Consider the following 16572-nt stretch of genomic DNA (forward strand, 5'->3'; position numbering starts at 1 on the left):
GGTGGGGGGAGCTGTGAAACTCTCCTGCCATTGTTAAGCTCAAGAATTTTCACACCTCTCACTTCACACTTCAGTGCTAATTGAAGTTGCAGCGAGGTCAGTTCTGTCCTAGCAGCTTGGTAGTTTAGTAGCCTTATTTATTAAGCTTTATATAACACAATTACCTAGAGATTATTGTCTTTTACTTTTGCCTTCAGAAGTAGGTTCAGACTGAACATTACTCACTCTGTGTTGTGTTGGATGGTATTTCCAGGTTCCACTGTGTTTCTTCTGCAAGTTTTGGTTTGTTAGAAGTTTTTTCATGATAGTCCTTGGTATTAATAGTCCATTCAGGTAATGTTGTCCTGAAATCAAGGTTTTAGGTGTGGAATTGTGATGTGGATTGAAGGTTTTCATGTTGAGGTTAGTATCCTGTATAAGAGCCTTGCGAAAAAAAATGGAAGTTTATCTACATTTATCCAACTCTCATCTGTTTGCAGAAGAACTCAGGAGCCCAGGAGAAAATATAGTTAGAAAAGCAAACTGGTTCATCTTTTACTCATTAGTGTGTGAGTACCCATGAAAGAGTCCTGCTCATCGCTAGCAGTTAAATACCTCCTCTGTGAGTGTGAATAATTACAGTCATGATCATTAACAAATGAATGATCAAAAATAGTCTCACTCTGTCTATCTTCTCTCTCTCTTTCTCTCTCTTTTTTCTCTGTCCCTCTTGTCTCTCCTCTCTTCTCCCCTCTTTCATCTCTTTTCTCACGCTCCTTTTTTGTGTTTGTTTTTAACAGCTCAGCAGCCCTACACAATGTGCTTCCGGGTCAAATTCTACCCTCACGAGCCAATGAAGATCAAAGAGGAGCTCACCAGGTAGTGACCTTGATGCTGATTGGCTAGAGAACACTTGTCATTCATTTCCTAAGTATGACTGGTTCCTAACATTATCCGAGGCTGTCTAAGCGAGCAGACAGGAGGGGATTTGATGATGGCCTTTTCTGGTTCTATTTCATGGACAATTTGGCAGGCGATGCTGGGATAACTGCTGCTCTCTCCCAGCCCTGTCGGAAATGTACATGCTAAAAACATATTGGAAATACAAATATTAAACACTAACACATTTTATTGTAATACAAATTGAATTGTAACATGTTAAAAATGCTTTCTACCCGTCTTTGCTTTCAACAAACACCTGAAAACTGTTTTCGCTCGAGACATGACCCTCAGCAGTTGTGTATTGCAGACATCACAGAGAAGTGTTAGGAACTGCTCAGTGTTTTTGTGATTCTCTCATATTTTCACATTTGGACAGAGAGAGAGAGAGAGAGAGAGAGAGAATGTTCAGTGATTACTATGAATCTGTTCTCCCAGCATGCTGCATGCTCTCCATCTGAGATGTGAAGCATCTCTCTATCCCTCCCTTCAGATGCTCCTTCTTAGTGTTTTTCATCTCTGGCTGTTGTGTAAAGTGCTATTTGACATGGAGGTAAGAGCACCATTAGCTCCAGAGGTAAAGTGCCGTGGAACAAGAGTTTGAGAGTCTAGGGGTTGGGGGGGGTGGAGCGGGGACCTCTAGGGGCAGAAGTAGGGCTCTCCAACCCCAAACAGCAGCATTAGAGCTTGGCCATTAGTGACGCATGGCGCTGGTCACTGGAGCATACACAGAGGCCTCTGAGTCTAAACTCTCTCGGTGTCTAACATGATGTAGTACGCATCACAGGGTGCTATGGAGGTCTACATCACCCTAGAATTCACCATTCAATCGTCTGCATGGTCTCAGAGCCGCTTGGAAATGTGTCTAAGTATCAGTGCAGTAAATACATTCCAGACTATTACATATGAAATACAGTAATGTAATACAGTAATGTAATACAGTACAAAATAAATGCAGTACTGCACATGCACATTCATAGAAGATTCTATATTGGAGTGTATTCATTCTACTAGTCTGTGTAGTGTTTCTGGTTGCAACAGTGGCTGTGTTGTTGTTGTGGATCAATGTGCTGTCCCCATAGTAATCTGAGTGCATGGTTGACTTCACACATTCAACCACATGACAAGTCCTAGAAAGAGAGCCAGAGGACAATAGTTACATCACAGAGAAAAGAGTGACAGAGTCTTTGAGAAGAGGAGATATGGAGTGTAACCATACAAAACCACCAACCTAGAAATACACATTCTAGAACACTCCCCTAGTCACACCCTGACCTAAACCACTATAGAGAATCCAAGGGCTCTCTATGGTCAGGGCGTGACATAGATGTTATTGATCTGTCGGTAGCTCTAGTTATACCAGACAACCTTTATAAATAAACCCATTCAGACGCAGTCGGCTTTTTAGTTCCATTGAATTTTTCATGTTTTTCTTTTAATCGGCCTTGCTCGGGTTTAGTCCCTGCATCTGTGGGTGAGTGTGTGCCGTCTGTGTGTGTGTATTAGTACAAGTTGAGTCAGTGTTCTTTGTGTGCGTGCATGCATGTTTGTTTCTGACGTGATTATGTAGGTTGTCAGTTGCCTCTGGAAGTTTTCTGGACAATGCCACTCTCCATGGTTTCTATGGTACAGATGTCTATGGTTTTTCATCTTCTCTCCAGTAACGGGACACATTTGCACAAGTAATAACTATTGAAGCCGTGTCCATAGTAACTGTGGTAGAGGTCGCCATGGTAACCGATCTCTTGTAGGGGTGATTCCCATAGCAACTGATCTCGGAGTGGTATAATTAATGGCAATGGCACATTGGTTTTAAAAATGCTTTTAGTGGATGTGGATACTGTCTTTATGGGTCATGACATGGTTCTACCACCATAGTATGTTGTTTATAAATTCTACTTGTGTTGAAGACCATTCATGTCATGTAAAGTGTGACAATTATGATGATGGAGTTTGATCATTAGTTTGACAGTACATTCGGAAAGTATTCAGACCCCTTGACTTTTTCCACATTTTGTTACGTTACAGCCTTATTCTAAAATGGATTACATATTTTTTTTCCCTCACCAATCTACACACAATACCCCATAATGACAAAGATTTTTTTTTCTGTTCAAATTTTAGCAAATGTATTCAAATAAAAAACTGAAATATCACATTTACATAAGTATTCAGACCTTTTACTCAGTACTTTGTTGAAGCAACTTTGGCAGTGATTACAGCCAATAGTCTTCTTGGGTATGACGCTACAAGCTTGGTACACCTGTATTTAGGGAGTTTCTCCCATTCTTCTCTGCAGATCCTCTCAAGCTCTGTCAGGTTGGATGGGGAGCTTCGCTGCACAGCTATTTTCAGGTCTCTCCAGAGATGTTTGATTGGGTTCATGTCCGGTCTCTGGCTGGGCCACTCAAGGAGATTCAGAGATTTGTCACGAAGCCACTCCTGCGTTGTCTTGGCTGTGTGCTTAGGGTCGTTGTCCTGTTGGAAGGTGAACCTTCACCCCAGTCTGAGGTCCTGAGCACTCTGGAGCAGGTTTTCATCTAGGATCTCTCTGTACTTTGCTCCGTTCATCTTTCCCTCAATCATGACTTGTCTCCCAGTCCCTACTGCTGAAAAACATCCCCACATCATGATGTTACCACCACCATGCTTCACTGCAGGGTTGGTGCCAATTTTCCTCCAAATGTGACGCTTGGCATTCAGGCCAAAGAGTTCAATCTTGGTTTCAACAGACCAGATAATTTTGTGTATCAGAGTTTATCAGTTTTAATCAAAAATAACAAACCGGGTGTTTTCCAGCATAGTGTTCAGCTGCACACTCCTGGTCTGAGAGTCCTTTAGGTGCCTTTTGGCAAACTCCAAGCGGGCTGTCATGTGCCTTTTACTGAGGAGTGGCTTCCGTCTGGCCACTCTATCATAAAGGCCTGATTGTTGGAGTGCTGCAGAGATGGTTGTCCTTCTGGAACGTTCTCCCATCTCCACAGAGGAACTCAGAAGCCCTTCTCCCCCGATTGCTCAGTTTTGCCGGGCGGACAGATACAGGAAGAGTCTTGGTTCCAAACTTCTTCCATTTAGGAATGATGGATGCCACTGTGTTCTTACTCTGGGTTACTTTCAATGCTGCAGACATGTTTTGGTACCCTTCCTCAGATCTGTGCCTCGACACAATCCTGTCTCACGGCTTGGTTTTTGCTCTGACATGTACTGTTAACTGTGGGACCTTACATAGACAGGTATGTGCCTATCCAAATCATGCCCATTCAATTGAATTTACCACAGGTGGACTCCAATCAAGTTGTAGGAACATCTCAAGGATGATCAATGGAAGCAGGATGCACCTGAGCTCAATTTTCTTGTCTCATAGTAAAGGGTCTGAATACTTATATAAATCCTTTTTTTTTTTTTTTTTTATAAATGTGCAAAAAAAAATCATTATGGGGTATATATTGTGTGTAGATTGATGAGGGGGAAAAAAGTACTTTAATCCATTTTAGAATAAGGCTGTAACGTAACAAAATATGTAAAAAGGTAAGGGGTCTGAATACTTTCCGAATGCACTGTATGCATTCAGCATGGCAGGCTACAGTGTATCTTGAGTAACCATGTGTCTATAAGCAGGCACAGTGTCTATGGTTGACCCCTGTATGCGTCTCTGTGCAGGTATCTACTCTATCTGCAGCTGAAGAGGGACGTCTACCACGGTCGTCTCTTGTGCCCCTTTGCTGACGCAGCCTACCTGGGGGCCTGTATCGTACAGGGTGAGCCCCGCTCTGACATCATCACGCTCATTTACATGCACAGGAATTAACAATAGATTCGCTGTGATACCTGACTCATTAGTACGAGTACTTTCTCAAACGATATGAACCCTGGCCCTACTCTCCAAGCTGAGATCTCTCATCCCTACTCAAACGCTTCCGTCAGCAGAGTAATACAACTTGAGAGAAGAAATGCAACCTGAGTAATACAACCTGACAGCAGCCCAGAGTAATATGACCTGACAGCAGCCCAGAGTAATACAACTTGAGAGAAGAAATGCAACCTGAGTAATACGACCTGACAGCAGCCCAGAGTAATACAACTCGAGAGAAGAAATGCAACCTGAGTAATACAACCTGACAGTAGCCCAGAGTAATACAACTTGACAGCAGCCCAGAGTAATACAACTTGACAGCAGCCCAGAGTAATACAACTTGACAGCAGCCCAGAGTAATACAACTTGACAGCAGCCCAGAGTAATACAACTTGACAGCAGCCCAGAGTAATACAACTTGACAGCAGCCCAGAGTAATACAACCTGACAGCAGCCCAGAGTAATACGACCTGACAGCAGCCCAGAGTAATACGACCTGACAGCAGCCCAGGGTAATACGACCTGACAGCAGCCCAGAGTAATACGACCTGACAGCAGCCCAGAGTAATACGACCTGACAGAAGCCCAGAGTAATACAACCTGACAGCAGCCCAGAGTAATACGACCTGACAGCAGCCCAGAGTAATACGACCTGACAGCAGCCCAGAGTAATACGACCTGACAGCAGCCCAGAGTAATACAACCTGACAGCAGCCCAGAGTAATACAACTTGAGAGAAAAAATTCAACCTGAGTAATACAACCTGACAGCAGCCCAGAGTAATACGACCTGACAGCAGCCCAGAGTAATACGACCTGACAGCAGCCCAGAGTAATACAACCTGACAGCAGCCCAGAGTAATACGACCTGACAGCAGCCCAGAGTAATACGACCTGACAGCAGCCCAGAGTAATACAACTTGAGAGAAGAAATGCAACCTGAGTAATACAACCTGACAGCAGCCCAGAGTAATACAACCTGACAGCAGCCCAGAGTAATACGACCTGACAGCAGCCCAGAGTAATACAACTTGAGAGAAGAAATGCAACCTGAGTAATACAACCTGACAGCAGCCCAGAGTAATACAACCTGACAGCAGCCCAGAGTAATACGACCTGACAGCAGCCCAGAGTAATACAACCTGACAGCAGCCCAGAGTAATACAACCTGACAGCAGCCCAGAGTAATACAACTTGAGAGAAGAAATGCAACCTGAGTAATACAACCTGACAGCAGCCCAGAGTAATACGACCTGACAGCAGCCCAGAGTAATACAACTTGAGAGAAGAAATGCAACCTGAGTAATACAACCTGACAGTAGCCCAGAGTAATACAACTTGACAGCAGCCCAGAGTAATACAACTTGACAGCAGCCCAGAGTAATACAACTTGACAGCAGCCCAGAGTAATACAACTTGACAGCAGCCCAGAGTAATACAACTTGACAGCAGCCCAGAGTAATACAACTTGACAGCAGCCCAGAGTAATACAACTTGACAGCAGCCCAGAGTAATACAACTTGACAGCAGCCCAGAGTAATACAACTTGACAGCAGCCCAGAGTAATACAACTTGACAGCAGCCCAGAGTAATATAACTTGACAGCAGCCCAGAGTAATACAACCTGACAGCAGCCCAGAGTAATACAACTTGACAGCAGCCCAGAGTAATACAACTTGACAGCAGCCCAGAGTAATACAACTTGACAGCAGCCCAGAGTAATACAACTTGACAGCAGCCCAGAGTAATACAACCTGACAGCAGCCCAGAGTAATACAACTTTACAGCAGCCCAGAGTAATACGACCTGACAGCAGCCCAGAGTAATACAACCTGACAGCAGCCCAGAGTAATACAACCTGACAGCAGCCCAGAGTAATACGACCTGACAGCAGCCCAGAGTAATACAACCTGACAGCAGCCCAGAGTAATACAACCTGACAGCAGCCCAGAGTAATACAACTTGAGAGAAGAAATGCAACCTGAGTAATACAACCTGACAGCAGCCCAGAGTAATACGACCTGACAGCAGCCCAGAGTAATATGACCTGACAGCAGCCCAGAGTAATACGACTTGACAGCAGCCCAGAGTAATACAACCTGACAGCAGCCCAGAGTAATACAACCTGACAGCAGCCCAGAGTAATACGACCTGACAGCAGCCCAGAGTAATACGACCTGACAGCAGCCCAGAGTAATACGACCTGACAGCAGCCCAGAGTAATACAACCTGACAGCAGCCCAGAGTAATACGACCTGACAGCAGCCCAGAGTAATACGACCTGACAGCAGCCCAGAGTAATACGACCTGACAGCAGCCCAGAGTAATACAACCTGACAGCAGCCCAGAGTAATACAACCTGACAGCAGCCCAGAGTAATACAACCTGACAGCAGCCCAGAGTAATACAACCTGACAGCAGCCCAGAGTAATACAACCTGACAGCAGCCCAGAGTAATACAACCTGACAGCAGCCCAGAGTAATACGACCTGACAGCAGCCCAGAGTAATATGACCTGACAGCAGCCCAGAGTAATACAACTTGAGAGAAGAAATGCAACCTGAGTAATACGACCTGACAGTAGCCCAGAGTAATACAACTTGACAGCAGCCCAGAGTAATACAACTTGACAGCAGCCCAGAGTAATACAACTTGACAGCAGCCCAGAGTAATACAACTTGAGAGAAGAAATTCAACCTGAGTAATACAACCTGACAGCAGCCCAGAGTAATACGACCTGACAGCAGCCCAGAGTAATACAACCTGACAGCAGCCCAGAGTAATACAACCTGACAGCAGCCCAGAGTAATACAACTTGACAGCAGCCCAGAGTAATACAACTTGACAGCAGCCCAGAGTAATACAACTTGACAGCAGCCCAGAGTAATAGACCTCAACACTTAAGCTGACACACATCCAACCATCCCTGAACGACTCCACGGTGCCAATTAACAGCACAGTGAGAGTCTCAGGCTGGTAGTGTTTGATGTGGGTTCCAAAAGGATTGAACTATGTCATATCACTAACTAATCCCCATGTCTGTTACAACATACAGTATATCTTAGCCCCTACTCTTCTGATTGGCTAGGCTCCCTAGAGAGGAGAATATGATGAAGTGAGCTGAGGTAACTATGGATACGTCCCAAATGGCACCCCGTTCCCTATTTAGTGCACTCCATTTCACCAGGGTACCAGGGTCAAAAGTAGTGCACTATGTAGGGAATAGGGTGTCATTTGGAACACAGCCTAACTGACGTAGTTAAAGCACAGGGCCTCCTGCTGGTCGTTATCAGTATTGCTGTTTAATGAGAACAAGTCCCCATGCATACTTTGTTAGGCTGTTATTAAAGTGATGTGTGTTAGCTGCAGGATAAGCCTGTAATAAAGCTACAGGTACATTGCACTGCTAACCATTTTTTATAACACTCTACTAACCATTTCATAACCCTCTGCTAACCATTTCATAACCCTCTGCTAACCATTTCATAACCCTCTGCTAACCGCTTCATAACCCTCTGCTAACCATTTCATAACCCTCTGCAAACCATTTCATAACCCTCTGCTAACCATTTCATAACCCTCTGCTAACCATTTCATAACCCTCTACTAACCGCTTCATAACCCTCTGCTAACATTTACATTTTAGTCATTTAGCAGACGCTCTTATCCAGAGCGACTTACAGTAGTGAATGCATACATTTCATACATTTTCATTTCATGCATTTTTTTTTTGTTGTACTGGCCCCCCGTGGGAATCAAACCCACAACCCTGGTGTTGCAAACACCATGCTCTACCAACTGAGCTACAGGGAAGGCATAACCTTGTTGTAACCCTCTGCTAACCATTTTGTAACCCTCTGCTAACCATGTCATAACCCTTCCCAGCTGAACTAGGGGACTATGACCAAGACGAACACCCGCCAGACTACATCCAAGACTTCAAACTGTTCCCCAAGCAGTCGCTTAAACTGGAGAGGAAGATCATCGATATTCACAAGAATGAGCTGAGGTATTGTGGGATTTGTAGTCTAACAACTACAACACTGAGACACCTTGACACTGAATACAACAGCATCCACTGTAAACACTAAGTTGGCATCATGACATCAGCAGAATTTTACTTAGATTTTACTGACTTCCTCTCTTCTTCTTCTCAGCTGCTATTAAACAGAAATAGGGTCCCAGATGGTTTTACAACCTTCTGAATTTTTCGCTACACCTGCATTTTATAATTCTTTGCCAGCACATCATAAATAGTGCAAACAGCACTGAAGCGAAACTGTAAAACACGTCATCGACTCCAGCAGCTGATCTAACCATATCTCTACCATGCAGACACTCACAGATACACACACAGGCAGACACACAGGCAGACACACAGGCAGACACACAGGCAGACACACAGGCAGACACACGCAGACACACACGCAGACACACACGCAGACACATACAGACACACAAAGACACAGACACATACAGAAACACATGCAGACACACATACAGAAACACATGCAGACACACATACAGAAACACATGCAGACACATACAGAAAGACATGCAGACACACATACAGAAACACATGCAGACACACATACAGAAAGACATGCAGACACACACACAGACACACATACAGACACACATACAGACACACACGCAGACACACACACAGACACACACACAGACACACATACAGACACACATACAGACACATGCAGACACACACACATACAGACACATACAGACACACATACAGACACACACGTAGACACACACACACATACAGACACACATACAGACACACATACAGACACATGCATACACACACAGACACATACAGACACACACAGACACATACAGACACATACAGACACACTTACAGATACACATAAAGATGCAAGCAGACACATACAGACACACACAGACACACACAAACACACATACAGACACACTTACAGATACACATACAGATGCAAGCAGACACACACAGACACCCATACAGAGACACATACAGATACAAGCAGACACATACATACACACATGCAGACACACACTCAGACACACGCAAACACACACAGACACACATACAGACACACATACAGCCACACATGCAGACACACATACAGACACACATACAGACACACATACAGCCACACATGCAGACACATGCAGACACATACAGACACATACAGATGCATACAGACACATACAGACACATACAGACACATGGAGACACATGGAGACACATACAGACACATACAGACACATACAGATACATACAGACACATGGAGACACATACAGATGCATACAAATCAAAATCAAATCAAATCAAATTTATTTATATAGCCCTTCGTACATCAGCTGATATCTCAAAGTGCTGTACAGAAACCCAGCCTAAAACCCCAAACAGCAAGCAAAGCATGTGAAAGAACCACGGTGGCTAGGAAAAACTCCCTAGGAAAAACTCCCTAGAAAGGCCAAAAACCTAGGAAGAAACCTAGAGAGGAACCAGGCTATGAGGGGTGGCCAGTCCTCTTCTGGCTGTGCAGGGTGGATATTATAACAGAACATGGTCAAGATGTTAAAATGTTCATAAATGACCAGCATGGTCAAATAATAATAATCATAGTAGTTGTCGAGGGTGCAACAAGCACGTCCGGTGAACAGGTCAGGGTTCCATAGCCGCAGGCAGAACAGTTGAAACTGGAGCAGCAGCACGGCCAGGTGGACTGGGGACAGCAAGGAGTCATCATACCAGGTAGTCCTGAGGCATGGTCCTAGGGCTCAGGTCCTCCGAGAGAAAGACAGAAAGAGAGAATTAGAGAGAGCATATTTAAATTCACACAGGACACCGGATAAGACAAGAGAAATACTCCAGATGTAACAGACTGACCCTAGCCCCCGACACATAAACTACTGCAGCATAAATACTGGAGGCTGAGACAGGAGGGATCAGAAGACACTGTGGCCCCATCCGATGATACCCCGGACAGGGCCAAACAGGCAGGATATAACCCCACCCACTTTGCCAAAGCACAGCCCCCACACCACTAGAGGGATGTCTCCAACCACCAACTTACCGTCCTAAGACAAGGCCGAGTATAGCCCACAACGATCTCCGCCATGGCACAACCCAAGGGGGGGCGCCAACCCAGACAGGAAGACCACGTCAGTGACTCAACCCACTCAAGTGACGCACCCCTCCCATGGACGGCATGGAAGAACACCAGTAAGCCAGTGACTCAGCCCCTGTAAAAGGGTTAGAGGCAGAGAATCCCAGTGGAAAGAGGGGAACCGGCAAGGCAGAGACAGCAAGGGCGGTTCGTTGCTCCAGCCTTTCCGTTCACCTTCACACTCCTGGGCCAGACTATACTTAATCATAGGACCTACTGAAGAGATAAGTCTTCAGTAAAGACTTAAAGGTTGAGACTGAGTCTGCGTCTCTCACATTGGTAGGCAGACCATTCCATAAAAATGGAGCTCTATAGGAGAAAGCCCTACCTCCAGCCGTTTGCTTAGAAATTCTAGGGACAATTAGGAGGCCTGCGTCTTGTGACCGTAGCGTACGTGTAGGTATGTACGGCAGGACCAAATCGGAAAGATAGGTAGGAGCAAGCCCATGTAATGCTTTGTAGGTTAGCAGTAAAACCTTGAAATCAGCCCTTGCCTTAACAGGAAGCCAGTGTAGGGAGGCTAGCACTGGAGTAATATGATCACATTTTTTGGTTCTAGTCAGGATTCTAGCAGCCGTATTTAGCACTAACTGAAGTTTGTTTAGTGCTTTATCCGGGTAGCCGGAAAGTAGAGCATTGCAGTAGTCCAGCCTAGAAGTAACAAAAGCATGGATTAATCTTTTTGCGTCATTTTTGGACAGAAAGTTTCTGATTTTTGCAATGTTACGTAGATGGAAAAAAGCTGTCCTTGAAACAGTCTTGATATGTTCTTCAAAAGAGAGATCAGGGTCCAGAGTAACGCCGAGGTCCTTCACAGATTTATTTGAGACGACTGTACAACCATCCAGATTAATTGTCAGATTCAACAGAAGATCTCTTTGTTTCTTGGGACCTAGAACAAGCATCTCTGTTTTGTCCGAGTTTAAAAGTAGAAAGTTTGCAGCCATCCACTTCTTTATGTCTGAAACACAGGCTTCTAGCGAGGACAATTTTGGGGCTTCACCATGTTTCATTGAAATGTACAGCTGTGTGTCGTCCGCATAGCAGTGAAATTTAACATTATGTTTTCGAATGACATCCCCAAGAGGTAAAATATATAGTGAAAACAATAGTGGTCCTAAAATGGAACCTTGAGGAACACCGAAATGTACAATTGATTTGTCAGAGGACAAACCATTCACAGAGACAAACTGATATCTTTCCGACAGATAAGATCTAAACCAGGCCAGAACTTGTCCATGTAGACCAATTTGGGTTTCCAATCTCTCCAAAAGAATGTGGTGATCGATGGTATCAAAAGCGGCACTAAGATCTAGGAGCACGAGGACAGATGCAGAGCCTCGGTCTGACGTCATTAAAAGGTCATTTACCACCTTCACAAGTGCAGTCTCAGTGCTATGATGGGGTCTAAAACCAGACTGAAGCGTTTCGTATACATTGTTTGTCTTCAGGAAGGCAGTGAGTTGCTGTGCAACAGCTTTTTCTAAAATTTTTGAGAGGAATGGAAGATTCGATATAGGCCGATAGTTTTTTATAATTTCTGGATCAAGATTCTGCTTTTTCAAGAGAGGCTTTATTACTGCCACTTTTAGTGAGCTTGGTACACATCCGGTGGATAGAGAGCCGTTTATTATGTTCAACATAGGAGGGCCAAGCACAGGAAGCAGCTCTTTCAGTAGTTTAGTTGGAATAGGGTCCAGTATGCAGCTTGAGGGTTTGGAGGCCATGATTATTTTCATCATTGTGTCAAGAGATATAGTACTAAAACACTTTAGTATCTCCCTTGATCCTAGGTCCTGGCAGAGTTGTGTAGACTCAGGACAATGGAGCTTTGGAGGAATACCCAGATTTACAGACACATACAGACACATACAGACACATAGAGACACATACAGACACATACAGATGCATACAGACACATACAGACACATACAGACAGACACATACAGACACATGGAGACACATACAGACACATGGAGACACATACAGACACATACAGACACATGGAGACACATACAGACACATACAGACACATACAAATACATACAGACACATGGAGACACATACAGACACATGGAGACACATACAGACACATGGAGACACATACAGACACATGGAGACACATACAGACACATACAGACACATACAGACACATACAGACACATACAGACACATACAGACACATGGAGACACATACAGACACACACAGACACATACAGACACATACAGACACATGGAGACACATACAGACACATACAGACACATGGAGACACATACAGACACATACAGACACATGGAGACACATGGAGACACATACAGACACATACAGACACATGGAGACACATACAGACACATGGAGACACATGGAGACACATACAGACACATACAGACACATACAGACACATGGAGACACATACAGACACATGGAGACACATACAGACACATGGAGACACATACAGACACATACAGACACATGGAGACACATACAGACACATACAGACACATGGAGACACATACAGACACATACAGACACATACAGATACATACAGACACATGGAGACACATACAGACACATACAGACACATGGAGACACATACAGACACATACAGACACATGGAGACATACAGACACATACAGACACACATAGACACATACAGACACATACAGACACATAGAGACACATACAAATACATACAGACACATGGAGACACATACAGACACATGGAGACACATACAGACACATACAGACACATACAGACACATACAGATACATACAGACACATACAGACACATACAGATACATACAGACACATACAGACACATACAGACACATACAGACACATGGAGACACATGGAGACACATACAGACACATGGAGACACATACAGACACATACAGACACATGGAGACACATACAGACACATGGAGACACATACAAATACATACAGACACATACAGACACATACAGACACATGGAGACACATACAGACACACACAGATGCAAACAGACACATACAGACACATGGAGACACATACAGACACACATACAGACACACACACACACTCACACATACAGATACATAAAGCCATTGCTGATCCCATGTCCCTTTCCCAGATGATGTAATGTGGCTGGCTGGGACCAGCGGGTTGTGTTTACAGGCGTTATAATATAAACTGAGGCTCAGGCAGGTTGATTTAGAGCCAACAGCAGAGAAGCAGCATGCGTCACCTAGGTGCTTTGCCAAGCACCACTTCAACTAATGAACGTAAGCAAAGACTCATTACTCCAAATACAAGCTGCTGAGCAACATCTCTGGTAATCTAAAGATGGGTTAACACTGAGCTAACGACAACAAGAGAAATGTAAAGCTAGCATTAGAATATCCTTCTACATTATAGTTGTATTTCTCAGACATTACTTTAGCACTGACAGACATGATTTGTGTTTATGGAGCACTCACCTCAAAACAAAGCGGTTTCTATTGGGGTAATAACTGTGCCCCATGTCTGTTACACCCATGGTGTAAAACTAGCCTGTAGGTTTGTTACTAACTGTTCTCCTATCCCACAGGGGGCAGTGTTCTGCTCTGGCCGAGCTTCATCTCCTCCAGAGGGCACACAACCTGGAGACATACGGAGTGGACCCTCACCCCTGCAAGGTACCTCACACCACTTCTCCCTCAAACTCTCACCTTTATTTTCCATGTCCTTTATTCCAGTGTAGCAACTGTGACTTATAATCAATGATTGTACGATTGATTAAACAGCTCGTATTGAGTTGTTAGTCCACATTAACATGTAGTTTGCTCACATCAAACATTCAAACCAATTTGATTTCAATTTCTCGGCCAATCGTAGTTGATTTCACACCCCTTCCTTTTTCTTTCTGATTGGATGTTTTGTCTATCTGTTGAACTCAGTCTCCTTCTGATTGGACAGTGTGTTTCTTAAAGAGTGGAACATGACGGCTGTGATCGAGACTGTGTTCCTCTGCTTCCCTCTCATCCTCTCTGGCTGAGTTTACACAGGCTGACAAATTCTGATATTTTTTTCACAAATTGGCCTTTCAACCGATCAGCTCCAAAAAAATCTGATATGAAAAGATCTGATGTGATTGGTCAAAAGACCAGTTAGTGGAAAAAATATCAGAATTGTGCTGCCTGTGTAAACGCAGCCATAGTGACTCACTGTGTGAATGGGAAACTCTGACATCCAGGGTATCAAAGCACTCTAAGCTGATTAAAGGAGATATTTAATTTATTTTGTTTGAGGATTCGCTTATCTGTTCTGCTTGTGTCATAAACACCTTTTAATTCAGGAATGAACTGCAGCTGTGGCTTAAGCCTGAGTCAGTGTATCACCATCCATTTACTGCAGCCAGAGAGGATGAGAGGGAAGCAGTTTCTATCACAGCCGTCATGTTCCACTCATTAAGAAACACACTGTCCAATCAGGAGACCGAGTTCAACACATAGACAAACCGTCCAATCAGAAAGAAAAAGGATGGAGTGTGAAATCAACAAAAATTGGCCGAGAATATTGAAATCAATTCGGTTTGAATGTTTGATGTGAGCAGGCTACATGTTTACTGTGCTGCAGAGGGAGGTTGCATGTGGTGTTACAGTAGTATACTCTTGGCAGGAATCTACTGTATGAAATATGCTTTGGTTCATATGTTATCAAGAGGATTATCTATCATATGTTCCCATGGATTTGAATTATCTGTACATTTTACATACATTTGGATTGTAGAAGTCTATGGGAACAATTTTTGTAGAGTAGCCATTGCCATGGCGACAACGCTTCACTTGCTGACAGTCTTTCTGTATCCCAGAATGCCAAGTTCTGCTGCCTCTCAGCCTGTGATCTGATAAGGGGCAGGTAGACGATTCCACCAACCTCTGGTCCAGAGTCAGATATTATTTAATCCCCGTAATTGATAAGGATAGGATTTGGGGGGAGCTTATCTGATCCTAGATCTGTGGTTAATAATAATAATAATATAAATTGCAGAGCACTTTTCATTTAGAGATATAAATCACAAAGCTCTTGACATGAGCAACCAACAGTTCAGAAAACTATTTTTGGAAGCTGATACATGACTGTACGACAGTGAGGCTTGCATTGGAATGACGTGTAGTCAGGAAGAGTAAGACGAGTCATTTTCAGCCTTCTGCGGTGATAAATATTGAGATCGCCTCCTCGGCAGCTGTCTGTGCATGCCTGATTGGTATACATGGGTAACTTCTACCTTCACAGAGCTTTGTTGTGTGTGTCTGCAGGACTTCACAGGATCCACAGCCTTCCTGGGATTTACTGCCACTGGGTTTGTGGTGTTCCAGGGAAACAAGAGAATCCACCTGCTCAAATGGTAACCCTTCACCTCTCACCTCTCACCAATAACCTCTAACCTATGACCTCTTCACTACCAGAACAGTGGTGGTCTGATTCTTCAGTCTCATAATTGCCATTGTTTACTATTCTAGGGCTGATGTCAACAAACTGAAGTTTGAGGGGAAAACATTCTATGTCATTGGAATTCAGAAAGAGGTACGTCACAAAATCTCTTTGTGTTTGCAAACACAAAAATCGATTTTGTAAATATATTTCCTACCAGAGATTTTCTCCAACA

General features: G+C 43.9%; 1 protein-coding gene across 2 annotated transcripts in view; it reads left to right on the plus strand.

The window, feature by feature from the left end:
* Window positions 1–16572, plus strand: part of frmd3 (FERM domain containing 3) — an 85619-nt gene that overhangs the window by 45745 nt on the left and 23302 nt on the right. For both annotated transcript variants that reach the window (XM_014172571.2, XM_014172574.2), the window contains exons 4-9: window positions 780–858; window positions 4579–4676; window positions 8656–8779; window positions 14512–14599; window positions 16223–16311; window positions 16427–16490. In XM_014172571.2, coding sequence (XP_014028046.1) covers window positions 780–858; window positions 4579–4676; window positions 8656–8779; window positions 14512–14599; window positions 16223–16311; window positions 16427–16490 — 542 coding nt within the window. The remainder of the gene's footprint in view (window positions 1–779; window positions 859–4578; window positions 4677–8655; window positions 8780–14511; window positions 14600–16222; window positions 16312–16426; window positions 16491–16572) is intronic.

This window comes from Salmo salar, chromosome ssa24 (genome assembly GCF_905237065.1).
Source record: "Salmo salar chromosome ssa24, Ssal_v3.1, whole genome shotgun sequence".
Taxonomy (NCBI): Eukaryota; Metazoa; Chordata; class Actinopteri; order Salmoniformes; family Salmonidae; genus Salmo; species Salmo salar.